The 18,390-nt window shown below is 42.5% G+C and overlaps 1 protein-coding gene across 2 annotated transcripts in view; it reads right to left on the reverse strand.

Moving 5' to 3' along the window:
* lamc3 (laminin, gamma 3) overlaps positions 1 to 18,390 on the reverse strand; it is a 124,798-nt gene that overhangs the window by 58,266 nt on the left and 48,142 nt on the right. For both annotated transcript variants that reach the window (XM_084383019.1, XM_084383020.1), the window contains exons 7-11: positions 10,786 to 10,974; positions 9,677 to 9,794; positions 4,717 to 4,815; positions 3,750 to 3,886; positions 2,189 to 2,308 (exon numbers count right to left, since the gene is read on the reverse strand). In XM_084383019.1, coding sequence (XP_084239145.1) covers positions 2,189 to 2,308; positions 3,750 to 3,886; positions 4,717 to 4,815; positions 9,677 to 9,794; positions 10,786 to 10,974 — 663 coding nt within the window. The remainder of the gene's footprint in view (positions 1 to 2,188; positions 2,309 to 3,749; positions 3,887 to 4,716; positions 4,816 to 9,676; positions 9,795 to 10,785; positions 10,975 to 18,390) is intronic.

The following is an 18,390-nucleotide window of genomic DNA, read 5'->3' on the forward strand; positions in this document are numbered from 1 at the left end:
AACGCAAGAGCAACCATATGCTGCTCTCTTTCCTCCTTCTGCAGGGTTATTTCATTTAAATTCTGTCTCTTTTCCTTCAGTCTCCCTGTTGCTTCTGGCTTAGCGAGGTTGGCCTGCGCTGCAGATATGAAAAGGATCAACATTGCAAGCTTCTCAACAGATGGCTGTAAGGACTTATGCTAGATGATGTCCCCTTCAGCACGAAAGCTGGCTCAGCCAAGAGAGCCACAGTTACTGTCCAGCAGATTCAAGTGGTGACCACAGTTGTTGGAGGCAGGTCAAAGCAACTGTTTGGGGAGGTACTTCATGTTTGTCTATGATAGTTTCTGGCAGCTGCGCTCAAGTGTTCAGTCTGTTGAGTCACCACAGGGACTTGAACTCCGCCTGTGTCAACCGTCAAGCAGATGTCCAGGATCAGGAGGCGGACAAGTGGCAGTGCACATGCTTCAGAGGAAGACCGCACACCCAAGTGCACTCACACAAAACAGATTCACACGTACATACATTTATTATGTCTCGAGCAGGCGCACACACTGGTAGTGAAAAAGAAATAGGAGGAGAGGACGAATCAAAATGTTTCCAAGGAGCAATTCTGATTCGTGATTGGATCGTCTGATGGTCATTTGACAATCAAGGTAAAATGGTGAACGGGGTGAAAGAGTGAGGCGCCATGTTGGCCTGATTGTCAGGGGGAATTCAGGAAACTCGAGTGAAATTCTTGATTTATTGTTTCTTTCCCTGTAGCATTGGCTGCTATTTCTGTAGCTGGCTGAGCTACGCAGATCCCAAACACTCCTCTCTCTCTCTCTCTCTCTCTCTCTCTCTCTACTAATTCAATAGAAAAAGCCAATGATTGAATCCTGTCCCTCGTGTGACAGCCGAAGCCCAAGACAAACTACGGTGACAAACAGATTCATTGGAATCACAGAAAAAAATGCATTTCGTATGATGTTCGATGTGGAGTTGCCACTCAGAATTATCCCTCACTCTGCCGGAGAACACAGTGGAGGGATTTCAGCACAAACACAAATTAAAGGCGGAAAAAAGGAGGCGAGACGGCGGCGAGAGAGAGAGAGAGCGAATTCCAGCGCTGCCTCCAAAGCCGCTGCCACTCCGCTCTAATCTTTAAAGTAACTGTACACATGCACCACTACCAAAAAGAAAAAAAGGGGCGAGAGAAAATGAGATCATTAATAGGGATGGCAAGGAAATAGATTTGTGCATTTATTATGTGGAGAAACAACATAAACAAGCACTGTGCGAAGTAGATAAGCAGGCTGCCACAAAGCTGCTCTCGGCCAGTTGGGCCACTAATCTGTGTGTTGTGGCCTACAGAGACGTTACTATAGACCGTGTGAAGAAGAAAGCAACTTTTAAAAACACTATTAACTATGTGCATTTATAATTACACACACATATATATGGAAAAGCATGCAAGCATTCATTATGGACTTATGCACATGTCACGTGTAAGTACGCACACATGCACAGCCGTGACTTATCAACGCATTCGTAATGACATTCTGGAAATCATGCCTGACCACCAGGCTTTGTCACATCCCGCTGTAAGCGTTTCATCTTTCTAAAAAAAGATGCCCCCGAATGGAGTCGTTCTCTGTGATTGCGCGTATTGGGCATAAAACCTCCAGGATGCGGAGTTAATGGGATTGCTCCTGTTTTGCTTCTGGCTGCGGACTGCCGTGGTGGCTGGAGGGGCTGCGAGTTGATGGCTGGAACCGACTTAGTGGAGACAAGAAGAAACCAAGCCAATTTTTACTTTGTTGCTTCTCCAGCATGGCCAAGACATCCAATTCCATCAGGCCCTTGCTGCTGGGGCGGCTGATAGAAATGGGCCCTAAGTCCTGTAGCCGGGCCAGCTTAGTCCCTTATCTTCTAATGGCTGTGATAGCGGATTGGGGGAAATGGTGTCAGAATAACTGCTGTGTGACCCGCTGCCAAAGACCCTGATTAATCTCACTAAGGAACAACAGGAACAAGCTATGGCTATTATAGATGATCTACTATCATTTACATATTTACTATAATAGCAACAACTGGAGGATTTATTATCTCGTAACATAAGAGTCAACAAAAGGGATCGTAACCCGCCCATTTAAACCCAAGCTGAGGTAACAATCTGTCCTCACGGCTGAGCTCAAATCTCTATTATTTTGTTTTTCTGACTCACCGGGGGCTTTGTAGAAGCCGATGTCTTCCTCAGTAAGAGGCAGCAGGTAGACTTCACCTTCCTTCCACAGCAGGGGGTACTCCTGCCCTCCGGAGAACTCTCCCGACCAGCCATCCTGATCTGAGGGGGAAAAAGACGACAAAACATGAATCACAGCTGCTCTCCTCTGCATCGCATACTGACAGTGTTCAGATTGTTTTTCTGTTGGTTTCATTGTATTTATTTAATGTATGACCAGCATAGAAAAACAATAACTGCGTACAGTGACCTTGAGAACCTCAGCACTCTGCAGCTAAAGAAAACACATGCAAATGCAGATGCTGCAAATACAAGAAATACAACCGTATGGAGAAAACACAGTAGTTACAGAAAAACTAAGTTTGTGACCAAGTTACAAATTTCTTCTTATGCTTGTGGCTTTACATGAAAACAGGGTGGTTTTTCCTGTCCACTGACTTCTTACGATATATCATTATATTAATGAGATATAGTCTTTGACAATACTATTTGTGTCAGGTGAGGGTTTGCATGCTTGTGTGAGGTAAATCAGAATGAATATTTCTCTTGGTTGTCATCTATTTTGAAGCATTGACACACAGCTGGACAGACGTATGTAATGGACAAAGTCTCTCTCTGTCTATGCATAAATCATAATAATAATAACAAATATGTAAATATATATATTCATTTGAATGGCCATTGTTAATGCCTTTATAAACTCTCCCCAACACAAACTTAATTGTCTCAATCGGCAATGGACTTCATCACTTTATAGTCATGCTACAGTTTGCTGGGCTGTGCTGCAAAACTTTGAACCTCCACATTTTGATGTATATATAAAATTGCTTGTGACATCTTAAAAGGCGCTCTGGCACACAATAGAATATACCGAGATAGGAATTATGATCCATATCCCCCAGCCCTACTGTGATTAAATATACTTGCTGTACAGGAGGTGTATAAAAAAGTAATGTTGTGCGTATTATTTGCAATAATATCTGAATCATGCAATCAGAATGTTACAACCGAACACAAATCATTTTCCAGCATCAGAGTCAGGAAGTCAACTTCAGTTCAGTCCTGTTTTAGTTGTGTTGTCTTGAGTCTGAAGCTTTTGTTATGCTGCATATTTGCTGTGTGTAGTAGTAGTAGTAGTATGAAGCCTTTTGTGGAGCCAGAGGATAAATTTGCTTGAGTTGCATTGTGGGTAATGTAGGCACCAGGTTTTGAAAAGCAGTCCACTGGTCTAACGCTGCCCCTATAACCCTGTTGGACTCATTATGGACAGTATGAAAACAAGGAGTCATAAACCTTTTTTGTTCCACGCATTCTTCTTTCTTTTTTAAAACACGCTGCCTTCATTACCCACAATGCAACCTAGCCACTAGGTGACATCACTGGAGGCAGTTTATCACCTATAAATAAAAGCACAATAAACTATTGTAGAGAGGGGAAAATGAAGAGGTTGCAAAAACAAATAGAACAAAGTAAACATCGTTGGTCTTGTTAATTTTAGCAGTGTAATTACAATCCCCACAGGCTGTTGAGCCTCAGACAATACCTTCCAGGAAGTCAGAGGTGATGTTGAAAGCAGCGTAGTGATTGGACGAGGAGCAGGCCAACGAGTGGCCGAAGCAGAAGCACGGCTGGCAGCCTGCGGGGCTCCCTCGTTGTAGGTTGAAAAAGCCTGGCTTGCATCTGCAGGTACACACACACAAACACACACCCTCATCTATAAAAAAGTTATTAACATGCAAATGCTGCACACAAGCCTCATTGCAGCTATTTACTACAACCTTGCCGTAGTGTTGTTCTCACTAATCTCTTTAAGCTGTTCTCGGGGTGGCAGCGTTAAGGAATAAGGGACCGAACGTGGCTCCTCGGCTCAGCTGCAAGGACCCCGAGTGCTGACCTACAGACACCAGCTGGCATAAGGGTGGGACAGGAACACTGCGAAAAATCAGCCACTACACTGGTCACATTACACAGGAGAGGGCCCTGCTCAACCAGCCGTGAAATCAGGAAAAAAAAAGAAAAACCGTCAACAAACTGGGAGCGCAGCATTATTCAATAGTTTGAGACCCGGGGCTGTGTGTATTGCTGATGTCACAGTGAGTTTATCAGAGTGATCCTGTGTCCTCGAGGAGCAGGATGGAAACAGACAGCGAGAGGCAGACTGGGTTATTGACATGTTGGTACAGGCATGTTCACCGTCCGTGACGTCCAAGTGACGGGATAGCCCCAGAACAGAAAGCAGTTTTCTGGATGAAAATATTCTTCAGGCTTTTCTTTTTAAGTCTTCTGCTGCACCTGTAGGATGTGCACACCCGCCTGCTGGGTATAACTATTTCACATTACCGTTAAATCTAGGAGGTGATCGTCCTGAAAATGCAGACTTTAAAGATCAGACGTGATGAGAGAAGTATTCTATACATAAGCTGATAAAACCGTTAAGTAATTGCTTCAGTTGTTCTGGTTCTGGTTGCCTTGGCAACATAAGGGAAGTACGCAACAACCTTACAACGCACCTGCCACAGCTGTGTCCCTCGACGTTTGTCTTACAGAGACAACGTCCGTCCAGAGGAGAGCAGTGGTCGACACTCCCGCTGGGGTCACACGCGCACGGCCTGCAGACGACAAGTGACCGGTGTGAAGATGAAAGGTTTAACTCCACTGTGTGTGCGTGCACGTGTGCCGTATGTGGGAGAAAAAACATGTTATTGAGCAAGAATTTTTTAAACAAAAGGACAAAATAATGTGATTCTCTACACGTTGCCCTCTTCCAGATCACAGATGGTCGGCTACACACCGGCAGCCCAGGACACAGCGGGGCGTCTTGCTCAAGGACACATCAACAACATGGATACTTGTCTTGAGGGCTCGAACCTGAATCTCCCTAATGACCAGTCGACCCTGCCAGTTTATTTAAGTCATCGCCACGTTCATTTAAAACTGAAATTTAAAGTCAGCGTAAACAACCTTGATGAAAGCGAGCGTACGGGGTCAGCCGCGGTGACATGGACGGTGTCAGAATGTGTTTGATCACCTTCATTGATTGATTACTTTTGTTTGAAACCGTAACGCGGGATCTGTTTTTTAACGAGGCGCTATTACAAATAATTCAATTATCACAAGGCAGGCCGTCTCTGCTTGTTTCTGCTCCAGTGGTCTGCGTAATTCACACCTCCACTCAACAAGCCTGATTTTGCAGCATGAATGACAGATACCAGTGTGTGTGTTTGTGTGTACAATGTCTGTGTGTGTGTGTGTGTATGCATATATGTTGGAATGTGTGCATGCATGTTCTGTATGTTTGTATTGATAGAGTTTTGCCCGTGAGAATAACTCTTAGTAAACAAAAGATTGTGATATTCAATGAAGGACATGAGTTTCCAGGGTAACAAATGAGATCTCAGTCAGTAATCCTTTTCAATAAAGCTTCCTTTATCTTGAGCCTCACTTTAAACCTGCTTTAAATGATGTTTTTGGCCATTTGTGAGAGGCTGTAAATGCAGCATTGATATGTTATTACCCCCCGAAGGTCCAATGGCAGAAATAGAATATAAAAATGTATTTAGAAAAATGTATAATTATGTTTTCATTAGCGTATAATCACCTGAAAATCGTGTTTTCATTACCCTAGAAGGAGCCTACAGAGAGAGTGGGTCCGACATGTTGCACCGCCATGTTTCTACAGTAGCCCAGAAGGGACAAACCCTGACACTGGCTCTAGAGAGGGCCTTTTGCATCTTTGGTGGCCACTGGGAGGGTGGGATGAGAGGTGGTCAGTTTACTGCAACCTGCCACCACACCACTAGATGCCACTAAATCCTACACGCTCGACCTTTGATGCACTATTTCCTATAGACACAGAGTAAGGAGTAACATTAGCATGCATTTGGAGATGTGGCTAATGAAAGTCCAATATTTACTCCCAATTTAACAGAGGAAGCTGCTGAGAAATATACCTGCCTCTTTATCTTCGAGGATAAGTTGACTCAAAAATGAAAATTCAGTCATTATCTACTCGCACTGAGGAAAAGTCGGGTGAAGTTTCGAAGTCCACAAAACATTTCCGAAGCCTCACAGCAGAACAGTGTTGCAGCATCCTCTTAACCGACTGAAGTAGCTGGGTAGCCACATAAAATAACTCCATACAGCTTATTGAGCGTAACCCAAATCTCCAGAAGCCCTGAGATCCCAGATTGATTTGAGAAAGAAATTATTTACAACCTCGATGCACGGTCGAGCTTGTGCCGAGCTTCAGACGGGATCTGCACTAACTCTTTTAGCTTAGCAACCACAGTGAAGATTTGGGCTTTAAAAAGGATGTAAATAACATCTTTTCAAATAAATTCTGGGATCTTGGGTCTTGGATTAGGAGCTTTATGGCCCCATTTTGTTTATCTTTATTTTTTATTTTTTAGTCCCCATCCAAATGTTTTGTGGACTTCACCTGACTTCCTATCCGCTTGGGAATCGAAGGTGTAGATAATGACTGAATTCTCTTTTTTGGGTGGACTTATCCTTTAAGCTAATATCTTCTTATGCTGCTATTGGTTCAGCTATGTTTACCAGCTAACCTTGCCTGCCTGCTGTTTGGTGCCTTTTTGCTGAAAACAGATGCATGCTGCGGCTGGATTTGTCACTACGAGCTGCCCTTGTCACATTGCAAATAGTCATTTGATTCACTGTTAAGACAAAAATACTGATTCTAGCAGTTTTAGTCACAAGAATATATGTTACATTTCTTTGTTAAAAGCTAAAAACTGGACGTCCATGGTTGTGTTAACAGTGAGTCCATGTCTGTTGTCACAGTGTCCACAGTTAAGTGGTAGAAATAATTCTAACACCAAACAGTCATTGATATGCTATTCAGCACCATCACAACTTAGCATTCCCTTGGCATGTAGAGGAGGTCAGGGGGAGCTAGACTTCTTATGAATATAAATACTGCAACATACTTCTCACACTGAACGCACGCACACACTCACACATATGCATTTACATGCCGGCTCGAATGCGCCGCATACTTAGTAAGAGAGAGCTCTGGGGTCAGAGAAAGTTGGACCGGGCTTTTCATCATCAAAATGTATGCAGCAGGTCAGTGCATCTTCAGGCTGCAACAAAGGGCACAGTGTGCAAAGCCTCAGAGGTGAAACCGGCTCATATCTAAGGAATGAAAGCAACTCCGGCTATCTTGAAATAAATTATAACCCTCTGAGCTCATTCTTGTAGCATACTGAAATGATCAAAAACAGAGCGACGTCGAAAAATATTTCAATAGATGTGTTAAGTTTTTGTTCTTCGTGAGGGGCTCCACCTCAAATAATAGACAACAATTGCACTCAGCCAATCAATGTGACAACTCTGAGAGCTTTTTCCAATCAGGGATCAGCAAAAATACACCAAACAATAACTCTAAATACAATGGAGGCATTTATTCACCACTTAACTACTACTGCTAAATAAATCAATATCGTAAATGAAGAAAAATAGAGTGAAATAACATTCTGGTAAATAGTTTGTGACAATAAAAAAATGGATTCAGGATATTTAAGCCGATGAAAGCAGATTACAAATGGGATAATATTTACAAAAAGTACGCTGACCTTCCCTAACTAGACACGAAGCATTATTCATCCGACTGTCTTTGGAGGACAGCAGAGAAGTTTCTCCTTCGGGTCGGCTGCAGCAAAAGCTTACAGTGAAGTTTCTGAAGGCAGTGAAGGCTGGATCCTGTCACCATGGTAACAGATGGAGGAGACCGCATGTTCCCTGGCTCGGTTCTGAGGGATCTTCAAACAGCAGGTCTTTTACTCTTGGTCTGGACGGCTGGCTGACTGACCAACCAACCAAGACGCCGACCATGTGCAGCAGGAGGGAGCTCATAGCGACGATTTCGCTAAAACCTGTGATTTCCTCACTCTCCATTTTCACATCCACCAGACATGCAACATTAGCATTCATGCTGGGTTAATGTTAAGAGGCTGTCTCGATGGATGTCCAATGTTCACTTTATAATTTCCCCCTTTTTTCTCTACTCTTGAGGAAAATAGCTAGTTCTTTAGCAGCTAAGTGTTCAAGTATGTTCAAAATTGCGGGCTGTAAAGAACAAAAATCACGGCAACGTTGGGTAATAATTCTCTTTATTCAACACAAAAACCAAACCCCTCTCACAGCTTACATAGCCATTCAACCACTGCTGATGTAAGAATATAAACAGCAGCTTTTTACTGTGTAGTTACACAATATAAGATATGGTTATAATGAAAATGTCCCTCTCATTACCAACCCTTTAACTGTCATCAACATGCGGACAGAGCGCTACGGGAATGAATCCTAAAACCCAGAAATAAGTTAGCACTTCTGCACTTCCAGTTCCCTCATCTTGAGGGCAAAGTATTTTTTTGAATGGGTTTTTGATTAAATGCCTGAAAAAGGTCTGTGGTCGACACAAACGCTCACTGCTCACTAGTCTGTTTCTATAGGCCGATTTTAGTTACAAGCCTGATCAAAGTAAAGTGTGTATGTAGCCGGGAGCTCAGTGGTAGTGAAGTTGATGTCATGCGACCGTGATGTAAATCATGTAAAGACTAATATTAGCTTTGTACTTCTGGCAATTCCTAAATCATGTACCGTCAGTGGTCAAGATGATTCTGCTTCACAAAGCGTGCAAGTATCATAAAGGTGTGTTTGCCACAGACCTTATATTCAGCAATAATCCAAAATCCAATCGAAAAATCTCATCGGTTTTTGTCGGGGGAAACAGGGCGATGATCACTTCTGGGTCGACCTACAAAAATGCTTCATCCCTGCAGCACTCTAACCCCCTAAATATTAGACATATACCGTATACTTGCAGCATTTGAAAACACATAGTAAACTATCCAAGGCTTAAATGCAGATTATAAACCATAATGATCAATCAGATTGTGATAAACATCAACACCTCCCGACTGTCTCGTCTAATAACACAGAAAACGGACTATAATTTTAGCGCGGCGATAATAATACTGATGAAACAGTTCAGCAGATGTTTGTGTAAAGAGCAAAAGAGGCAGCAGACGGCGACCACACAGGAATTTCAGAGGTGAAATGACCCTAAAACACCCTGCTCTGGGTTCGACTGAAATATTTGTTACAGCGCTCTGGGTTGCCTTGCGTCTTGCAACGGTTGTTAGCGGTTTGATACTGTATTTGGCACAATGTGGCGCCGGCTGATAAGAAGGTCACTAATTCACAGCGGTGTCACATGGAGAAATGAGAATCGTCTTGTTTACGGCGGCTTTGTAGTTTGATAAATTCAGGCTTGGGGAATGTTAGATGGTAAACCTGCAAAACAGGGAAGATTTATTAAGTCTGTGTCTGTGTTAACCCCTCTTCGTCATATATTTTTTAAAATGTCTTTGGTTAATATTTGCTTTTGTTTTCGTGAGTCTTGTGCCTCAAAATGTCTCCGTGTCGATGACTGTGTGCGCTGCTCACCTGCAGCCGCCGGGGCCCAGCGAGTGATATCCAGGCAGACACGTGTCACACTTCGGGCCTGTCACGCCGACTCGACACGCACACCTTCCCTCTACATCACACTGCAGACTCAGTGAACCTGTGTCAGACAGACGGGGGAAGGAAGAAAAAAAAAGGAGAAGGGAATGTAAAGGGTACGCAGATAGAGCGAGGACAAAAGGGAAACAGTCGGAGAAAAAAGACTTCAGAATCCAAAAAGGTTACTGCTAAAATACACTTAAACGGTCAGTACAGCGTTAATGATGTTTCATAATGGCGACCCGTTATTGAATTCCTGTTCAGAAACCCCAGAGATGAGCTTGAAGAGCAGGATGTAACCTCGCAACCGCACTGTATCTGACATACTGTAGCTTTAGTTAATGGAGAAAAAAGACCAGCTGTGGACATGAAAGGAAGAGTAAGCCTGATGGAGCCTGCTATAACCTTTTATCAATATAATGGACTCCGACATCTCTGTGCAATCACCTCGCACTATTCAGGACACATAGAGGGGAAGATTTCTGACGTATTTGTTCAATTCTTTCTCTGGGTTCTGGACGACGGTGCAATTAGGGGCCCCAAACATTTAAACGTCCCTCGGCCGAAAATGAGACCGTGTTGAATGAAGACACGAGGCGTACCAGTTGATAACGAGTCAACTGGTCATTGATTTTCTGTAATGGTCACGGGACGCTGAGCTGAAGACGAATCTGATGAGATCTGCGAGACATGAGACGAACAAGATTGTGTAAATTATGAATCAGAGGAAGATTCCACTCTCGGGCGAGGTTTGGCACTTGAATAGTGTGAAAGACTAAATATTAATGCGGCGCTATTAATGATTTAAAAACATTTGGCCATAAAATTTGCAACAATTAATCCTGCGAGTCCTTTTTTTGCCGAGTTAAATCTCGCTTATGGTGCGTTATTGCGCCAATGCAGAAATCCAATTTAACCATAATTACATTTTCTCGCGGCGGGGGGAAAAAACAAAAGTAGTGAGTAATGATATTGGCACGGATTATAATTAGGGTTTTTTTTTTTTTAAGTTATTATCAAAACAATTAAGGGTTTTTGCATCGGCGGCTCACCATTAATATTGCAGTTGCAGGGCAGGCAGGGCTCCTCTGCAGATCTCCTGTAGTGGTTCTCTCTGCAGCGCTCACAGTGGGGCCCGTCAGTGTTGTCTCTGCAGCTCACACAGCGCCCCCCACTGCCGGTGCTCCGGTACTGCTCGGTGTCGAACACGCAGTCGTCTGACCTCCCACTGCAGTTGCACTCTGAGGGAAGGAGAGCGAGGAGGAGGAGGAGAAAGGGCAAAAAGGTCAAATGAGGGGAGAACGAGGAAACGGCAGCCGCGAGGAAAAAAAAAGAAGAAAAGACGAGGCAACAAGGTAAAAAAGAGAGGAGACAGAAATAGACCCCGGAAAGACACAGAGGGGGGATATATGTGTGAGAGATTATGTGTTCTGGGATTGGATCATAATTTAGAGGCTCGTTGCTAATCTCATTTCACAGAGGCCTAATGAGGAGCCAATCGGCTGTCAGGGGGCACTTAGATAACAGTAATTCATGTTTATACAAGAGCAAATTACTCAACTGATAACACACCATCACAGCTCTCATACCCCTCGCATCAAATCCCTCCTTAGTTTACCAGTTACCCTGAGGGGGGATTTAGGTGAAATTGCCCATTTTATTATGAATCAAGCTCTCCGTTGTGCTGGCAATAACCATATGATTATTACTTCCTGTTAATAAGTAGTCTCAACGGTGTTCACGATATTTAAAAGATAAAAAAAAAAAAAAAAAAAAAGGATCACCAGTTGCTTCAGAGCCTCACACGAAAGAAACTGGGAAGAGATTTAATAAAGATTTCTGCGTTTCATTTGGCTCCGTTACCTTGATGAAGTTATTATGAGTGAGTGTAGTCGACATCCTTTATAATAAGACTCCTGTCACAAACATTTTCATTTTGACTGAACACCTAAACACACGTTTCCCATCCTGTCACCTCAAAAGTCGATACGGTGAACACGTTAGCATCCATGTGGTGTTGCTGCCCACCAGAACTGCTGCATAACGCCCCTTTAATATTGAAATATGACCGTCATCCGACCTGGAATTACATTTCTGATGGATTCAATGAAAAGACACTGTGGGAACCGGCAGCCTTTCAGCACTATTAGCTATGGCTTTCTGAACACAACGCACATCTTTTGACAAATACTGAGTCCCTTGTTATCACATCTGACTGCAATCCCTCTGCTCGTGGGGGCAACCCAATCTGACACCGGCTGACACTCCACATGGAAAGTCGCCGCGGCACGACTCAGTTCTGATTGGCACTGGTGGGCAAATACGTCCAGCCGTCTCCGCTTGTCAGCTCCCATCCACTCTATCTTTATCGTGCCGGCTAGCGGTGCTGCCACTGCTGGTCAGGGCTGGGAGATAGCCAGGTGGCAGCGCTGTCAACAACAGCCCGAGCCTCTGTTGTGTTTCTCTTGAGTGGTTCAACTTCATACTGACTCTGACAAAACCTTTTGTATAAGCACATTATTGTATTTTCCAACATGTCTAATCTGTTATGCCTTTATTTTGAAGAATTATTATTATTATTGTTGTACAAAGTTTGCAGTTATCATGTCTGTAGATGAGTTTGTCCAGGGCAAACTGAACTGGCTTCACATCCCTCTCAGCAAGTGTTGTAATTACTTGCTGCTCCAGTTTCCATACCTGTTTCTATCAAGCTTTTGTTTATTACTGTTTTATTATTTGCATATTCAGGTTGATTATCTGCTGTGAAAAATAGATAATTATTCCGGATCGTTCCTACTGTGTTTACATGTTTGTTTTTTTTAAATAATGTACATTTATGGCCTTTGATGATGCTCGTCAGCCGCCTGTCTTCAGTGAAAAGCCATCAAACCACCAAACAAGTAACGGAGTGAGGAGTGAAGACTGAGTGTAGCAGAACAGTTTAAAGGTGGTGTATGTGGGACGCGGATTGCTACGAGCAGCGCACATATAGAGCAAATCACTTCAAGCTGTTTTCCGACTGGTTTAACACAAGGACCTCTGCACAACCTTCCACAGTTTGACCGTCTTGACCGCTATGTTGGCCACCGGCTGCCCACAGCCACCTTTTTTCACATGCCTCCTTCAATCCTGTCCGAAGGACCACGCAGCCTTGTGCATCGCAGCCACTGTGGAGGCTCCATGCAAGTAAAGGATGCAGACACGATATAGTGCACAAAGGACTCTTTCTTGTGCCTGATGGAGCCACTTCCTCCAACACTGATGCCTTACACAAAGAAATACTATACAGTATAACACTGCGGGGTATTTTTTTGGTCGGAGCCCTAAAGCCTTGTCGGCCATAACTTTCTGTTTGTCTCAATCATATAGACACAGAAACATGTTTTTTGTAGCTGCATTATATGCTGAAGAAGAGAAATAGAAATGTGACTACAGCACATAGCTTTAGGCAACGTCTGGTGTTGTTTAGGAGTGATTTGTATGGGAGTGCAGTTCTGGTTGTTGTGTTAACAGCCCCGTCTCCGGGGAATTATTTTCATAATTTGCAACAACAAATTCGTTAGGAGGGAAATGAAATGTAATGCCACCTGAGTCATGTTTTCTTTTTTTTCTTTTCTTTCAAATTGAGTTAACAAGGAAATACTGTATACCTCCCAAGTTGCACGATGTGGTTGCAGAGCACATCAGCAAAATGTTCACTGACAGCGTATTTCACTTGTTTGGCAGTTCTCGCAGCAGAGTATCTGCATGATGAAGAGGTTTTTAACACTCTGTTTAGGGACTCAAAGCTCTTGGTTGAGGTCGGGGAATGATTTTTAGTTTTTGTTAAATATAGAGAAACTCACTGAAGTGACTTTTGAAGCGCATCAAAGTCCTACATCCGGTCTGCCCTCCATCCAGCCCCAGCTGCTCTTTATGAGCTGCATGTGGTACGAAAAGGTGGCACTAACTCCACCTGAAATATCGTTGCCGAAGGGACATAACGCAGGTAGTTATTACTGTATATTTCCTTCATTACGTATTTGACATTAGTTCTGTGATGACGCTACCACTCTGGAAGGGAATTTATTGTATTGTGCCGTTCGTGTGGGAGTCAGGAAAACCAAAAAGCCAAGAAACCCATCCTGATCTATCTTAATCACTCTTCTACCCAGATTTTGTACTTTATCTGAACTGGATATCTCCACTATAGCAAAGTTTCTATCTCTGCGTGCGAAAAAAGAGATGGCCCAGTGCCTCCAGGGGCTAAAAGCCAAGCCACTAACCTCTTCTGAGAGGCCGGTCCTGCAACACTTCAGGCTCCTGTAAAAAAAGGCCTTCCAAGGACACCTTCATTTGCATATCATGCCCATATAGGCGTGGACGTTGCTCTAATATTGCTCCTTGGGGGCTTTGTCTCATTGAGATTAGCCCGGACACATTATGACAACCACGCTCTTCTAACAGCACACAGCCGCCTCCCAGCTCAGAGTGAACTCTCACTGCAGTTGGTGGTGTGGTCATCCTTTTATAATCCAAACGGTGGTGGTTAACTCTAGTTAGAATATGTCACGTATCCAACTAATTGACTGAATCATGTAAACACGACTAATCAGATATTATCATGACATGATTATTCCCAGTTTTTGGATTATTGTGGTCATGTGAACGTGCTCAGTGTGAGAGTTATAAGACGTTTGAGCAAATATGCTGCAGTAATAAGATACTGCGATGCAAATACTTCCTGAACAAACCCATCAAATGACATAACATCAGACATTAACAGAACATAAAATGCTAAATCAGTTAGACGGTGAAATAATGAAAAAATATGGGAGCCCAGCTTTTTGTGAAAATATACTGAGATGGCAAAAAGCCTGGAATTATGGATCTTTAGTGGTCGATGGAAACAGTTGAACAATGAGAAAACAAATATAAGTGATAAACAACACATTAACTTTTCATGATGGCATTATGAGAGTTAGTGCATTGTGAAGGAGCTGTCTTTCAGCAGCCAGACGTAGTTTAGGGAGGCTAAATGAGGTTCCCCTTCTCACCTCACCTGCATCGGAGGTGATGCAATTCACAATCTTATTGCCTTCTGCCCTTTATATGAATAATTTCTCAGTAGTGTTGCAGAATGCATTGCAGAGAGAGAGACAACAATCCCTGCAGGCACAGTAATTTCTCATTTTTACATCTAATTTGCTGGACGAATGAGATGTCGGACGAGCGAGAGTGGAGCACCAGCAGTGATAAGAAAACCGGTCCGTGAGGGATCATGCTGCATACATATCTGTACGACCTTTAGTGTACTCGCTGCAGACAAATCAGACCTCTACCTAAGCAACAGCCTACACTCCGCCCTGATACCTTTGTGCTTAGGTTACGATGAGAGTATTTGATAAGAGGTGTTACAAAAAAGCAGCATTGTTTGTTGAGCATCGACATTGTTCACCACAGCAGAGGAGCGCTGCAGTCTCTTGAGACTGTAAAATCCTGTTGCTTCCTCCCCTCCAGTCATGTCAAGCAGTGTAATGAGAGGGTATGCAGTGACACATATAAGTTGGGACATGCAATTTAATGTATGTTTTAATCTTTATTTTCTTTAAGCTTTAGTTGCAAGTGTGTTTTTTGTAATGTTTTTACATTAGCTTTAGTGTGGCTGAGTATATTTATTATTGGAAGTTTATGACATATTTGGAAAAATGCTAATTTGCTTTCTTTGCTGGAAAAGATTGATGTCATTCCCATGTCAATGCTAAATATGGAGCTAGAACCAGGGGACAGTTAGCTTAGCTTAGCATTAAGACCGGACACAGGGGGAAAAAGCTAGTCTAGTTGTGCCCATGAACTTACTCCACACAGGATAACCACCCATAAAACTACCACTTGTTTCTGAATATGTTAGCTAGCTTTAGAGGTGCTAGTAGATGTAGCCTATTGTATCCACCTTATTCCTAGCTATTATGTAACCTTGCTCAAGTTACTGCCGCAACTTCCGTGTTATGTCCTGTTAACCGGAGCTAGCATTATCCATGTCAACAGGATGCTAATCCTCCTTTTAAAGCATTTGGTACAGTGTATTATTCATTGATTAAGATCTAGGTTAATCACTTTATTAAATGATTGCTATCAATGCTATTATTATAGCTCAGCCCACTTAGCTAACGCTTTTAAAGCCTTGAAAGTGCTGCCACGCTAGTTCTGATGTGCCCTGTAATTTTTAACATAAGTGCATAAGTAACATAATCATAAGTGTTGGGAATAGTCTGACATTTTAGGAAATACTGTTAATCACTTTCTTGCTGAAAGCTACTGTAGATGAAAAGATCATCTAGCATCATTCTCATGTGTGTACGCTAAATATGAAGCTAAAGCCAGGGGATGGTTAGCTTTAAAACCAGCCCTGCTGCATCTGGGGGGCATAACCACCCATTAAACTACAGCTTGTTTGTTGTATTTCAATTTGTGTAAATATGAAAACGAGAAATACGCATAATAATGTGCAAATTAGCTAGCTTAAGCTGCTAGTTGGTGAAGCCTACTATATTGTCTCATGTTTGGACGGAGACAGGCTGGCTGTTTCAACTTGTTCAAGCTAAGCTAACAAACGTAACAGCTAAGAACTTTTGAGCGACATTGCGCTTTCATTTAAAGTTACTTTTAAAGTGGGTATTCATGGTGTAAAATGGATATTAGAATATACTTTTCTATGCTTTTGTCCACTTTCTCAAGCACAACTCCCTGCAGTTACAGCTATATAGGGACTCCAAGTAACAATTTGTCAGCTAGTCTATCAGAAAAATATATCAAATGTTCACACAAATGATATAATAGTGCAGCTGTGGCACAGGGCGTACAGTGGGTTGTCCATTAATCACAGGATGGTGGTACCCAGTGAATAGGGGGAATGAGAGGCACATTTTCAAAGAGCTTTAAGAGGTATGATTTCAGTCCATTTAGCAGTAACATGAATTATTCTAATCTTTCTCTATAGTTAAAGCTCTTATACCCAGTTGTGCGCTTCAAGTCCTGTATTCTTGTGGCCTACAGGAGGTTGAGTTCACATTACACTTGATGTTGTGTGGACTACCATGTGACACTTGAAGTGATAAGGACTCAGGGATGTTGACAGGTCCTATTTAAAGATTTTTTTAGACTTATATCACACTGCTTAAGACGCATTCTGAGGTGGAAGCGCATTGTTGCATCAGACGATCAGTAAAGTGCATATTGTGTATATGGAGAGGAATAAAGGGGAAGTCAAACGATATCAAATCGTTCAGAAATTACACAGACGGTTTGAAAATAAAAATCAGTTTACGCTACTTTGCGTGATGTTGACAACCGCTGTCAATATAATTCCCGACTATTTTTGCATTAGAATAGACGGGTTTTTCTGAGTGGCGTCATTGTGAGAGTGCAGGCGAAGGGTAGAAAACAGACGGAGCTGACAGAGCGATCAACGTGAGGAGTTGTTTTTGTGCCTTAAACTGAACCAAAAGTTACAGGAGGAGAATGTTTAATATCACAAGAACCTGTGGAGCTAAGTGCTCGTAACACCGTTTTGGAAATGCAAACATACAAAATCACCTCTAAAATGAACTTTCTCCGAAAAAATGCCCACGTATATATTATAATGACGTTGTGGAAGTTAGGTTTCTGCCTGTTGCTTGACTGTTTGTGAATAGGAGAACCATCTTTTACTACTAATTGGAGTAAAAAAAATAATAAAAAAAAGGATTTTAGGCTTAAATCATCTTCTGGATCCTTCATATTTCACAGTAGGAGTACTGCCGGAGGGGTGAGACGATAAGTGTCTGATATATCTACATTATTATGAAATGCTCTATTGATATTCAAAAATAAAATTGATCACAGTCGCCCAGTTACAACCACAGCCTTCAATCACTGGCAAAGAAAAGGATTTAAAGAGTCTATGACTGGAACAGCCTCCGGCTAAACCGATGACAACATCAAACAAACAGCGGAAATGATGAAGACCCGCAGCAACCTGTTCGGGCTATAAATGATTTCAGTCTCGGAGGGGGGGACAATCTTGATGAGAATGACATTGTATTCCACCCTCGACACACACACACAGAGACGGACACACACACGAACAACAATGTCTTTGCACAAACCTTTACAAATTTCTCCACACCGAACAGAAAGCAAAACAAAAGACAAAAAAAAAAATCAGAAGTCCAATATCAAGTTCTGATAAGCAACCTGGACTGATAGCAAAACGACAAATGAAATCACAGAACGACGACACACTCATCAAAACCCCCCTAAAGCTTCCATTTACCACCTGCTGCTGCTGTTCACACAATAACGATAGCTGCGACAATCACACATGATTGTCGCTAAAGTCCTTTTCAGTCTTTTTCTCCATGAAAGAAATCTAGAAATTGGAAGCGGTCCGCCTAATAAACATCTTAAATTACAATTGCAATTGACAGTTTGTTTTTTAGTGGCTGGGATATGTACTATTAAAATAGGCGAGAGAGACTTTTTTTATGCGGAAGACAGAAACATTTCCTGTTTTTGTGCGTCTGAGAATCGATAACAAAGTCCCTCACGCTGGAGAATATATTATAGAAGAGATGTTGCACTGTCAGATGGCATTTAAATGAATATGGAAGCACGCTGTATCTTTAAAGCAGGTCCGT

The sequence above is a fragment of the Pagrus pagrus genome, assembly GCF_965226575.1.
Source record: "Pagrus pagrus genome assembly, chromosome: 19".
Lineage (NCBI taxonomy): Eukaryota > Metazoa > Chordata > Actinopteri > Spariformes > Sparidae > Pagrus > Pagrus pagrus.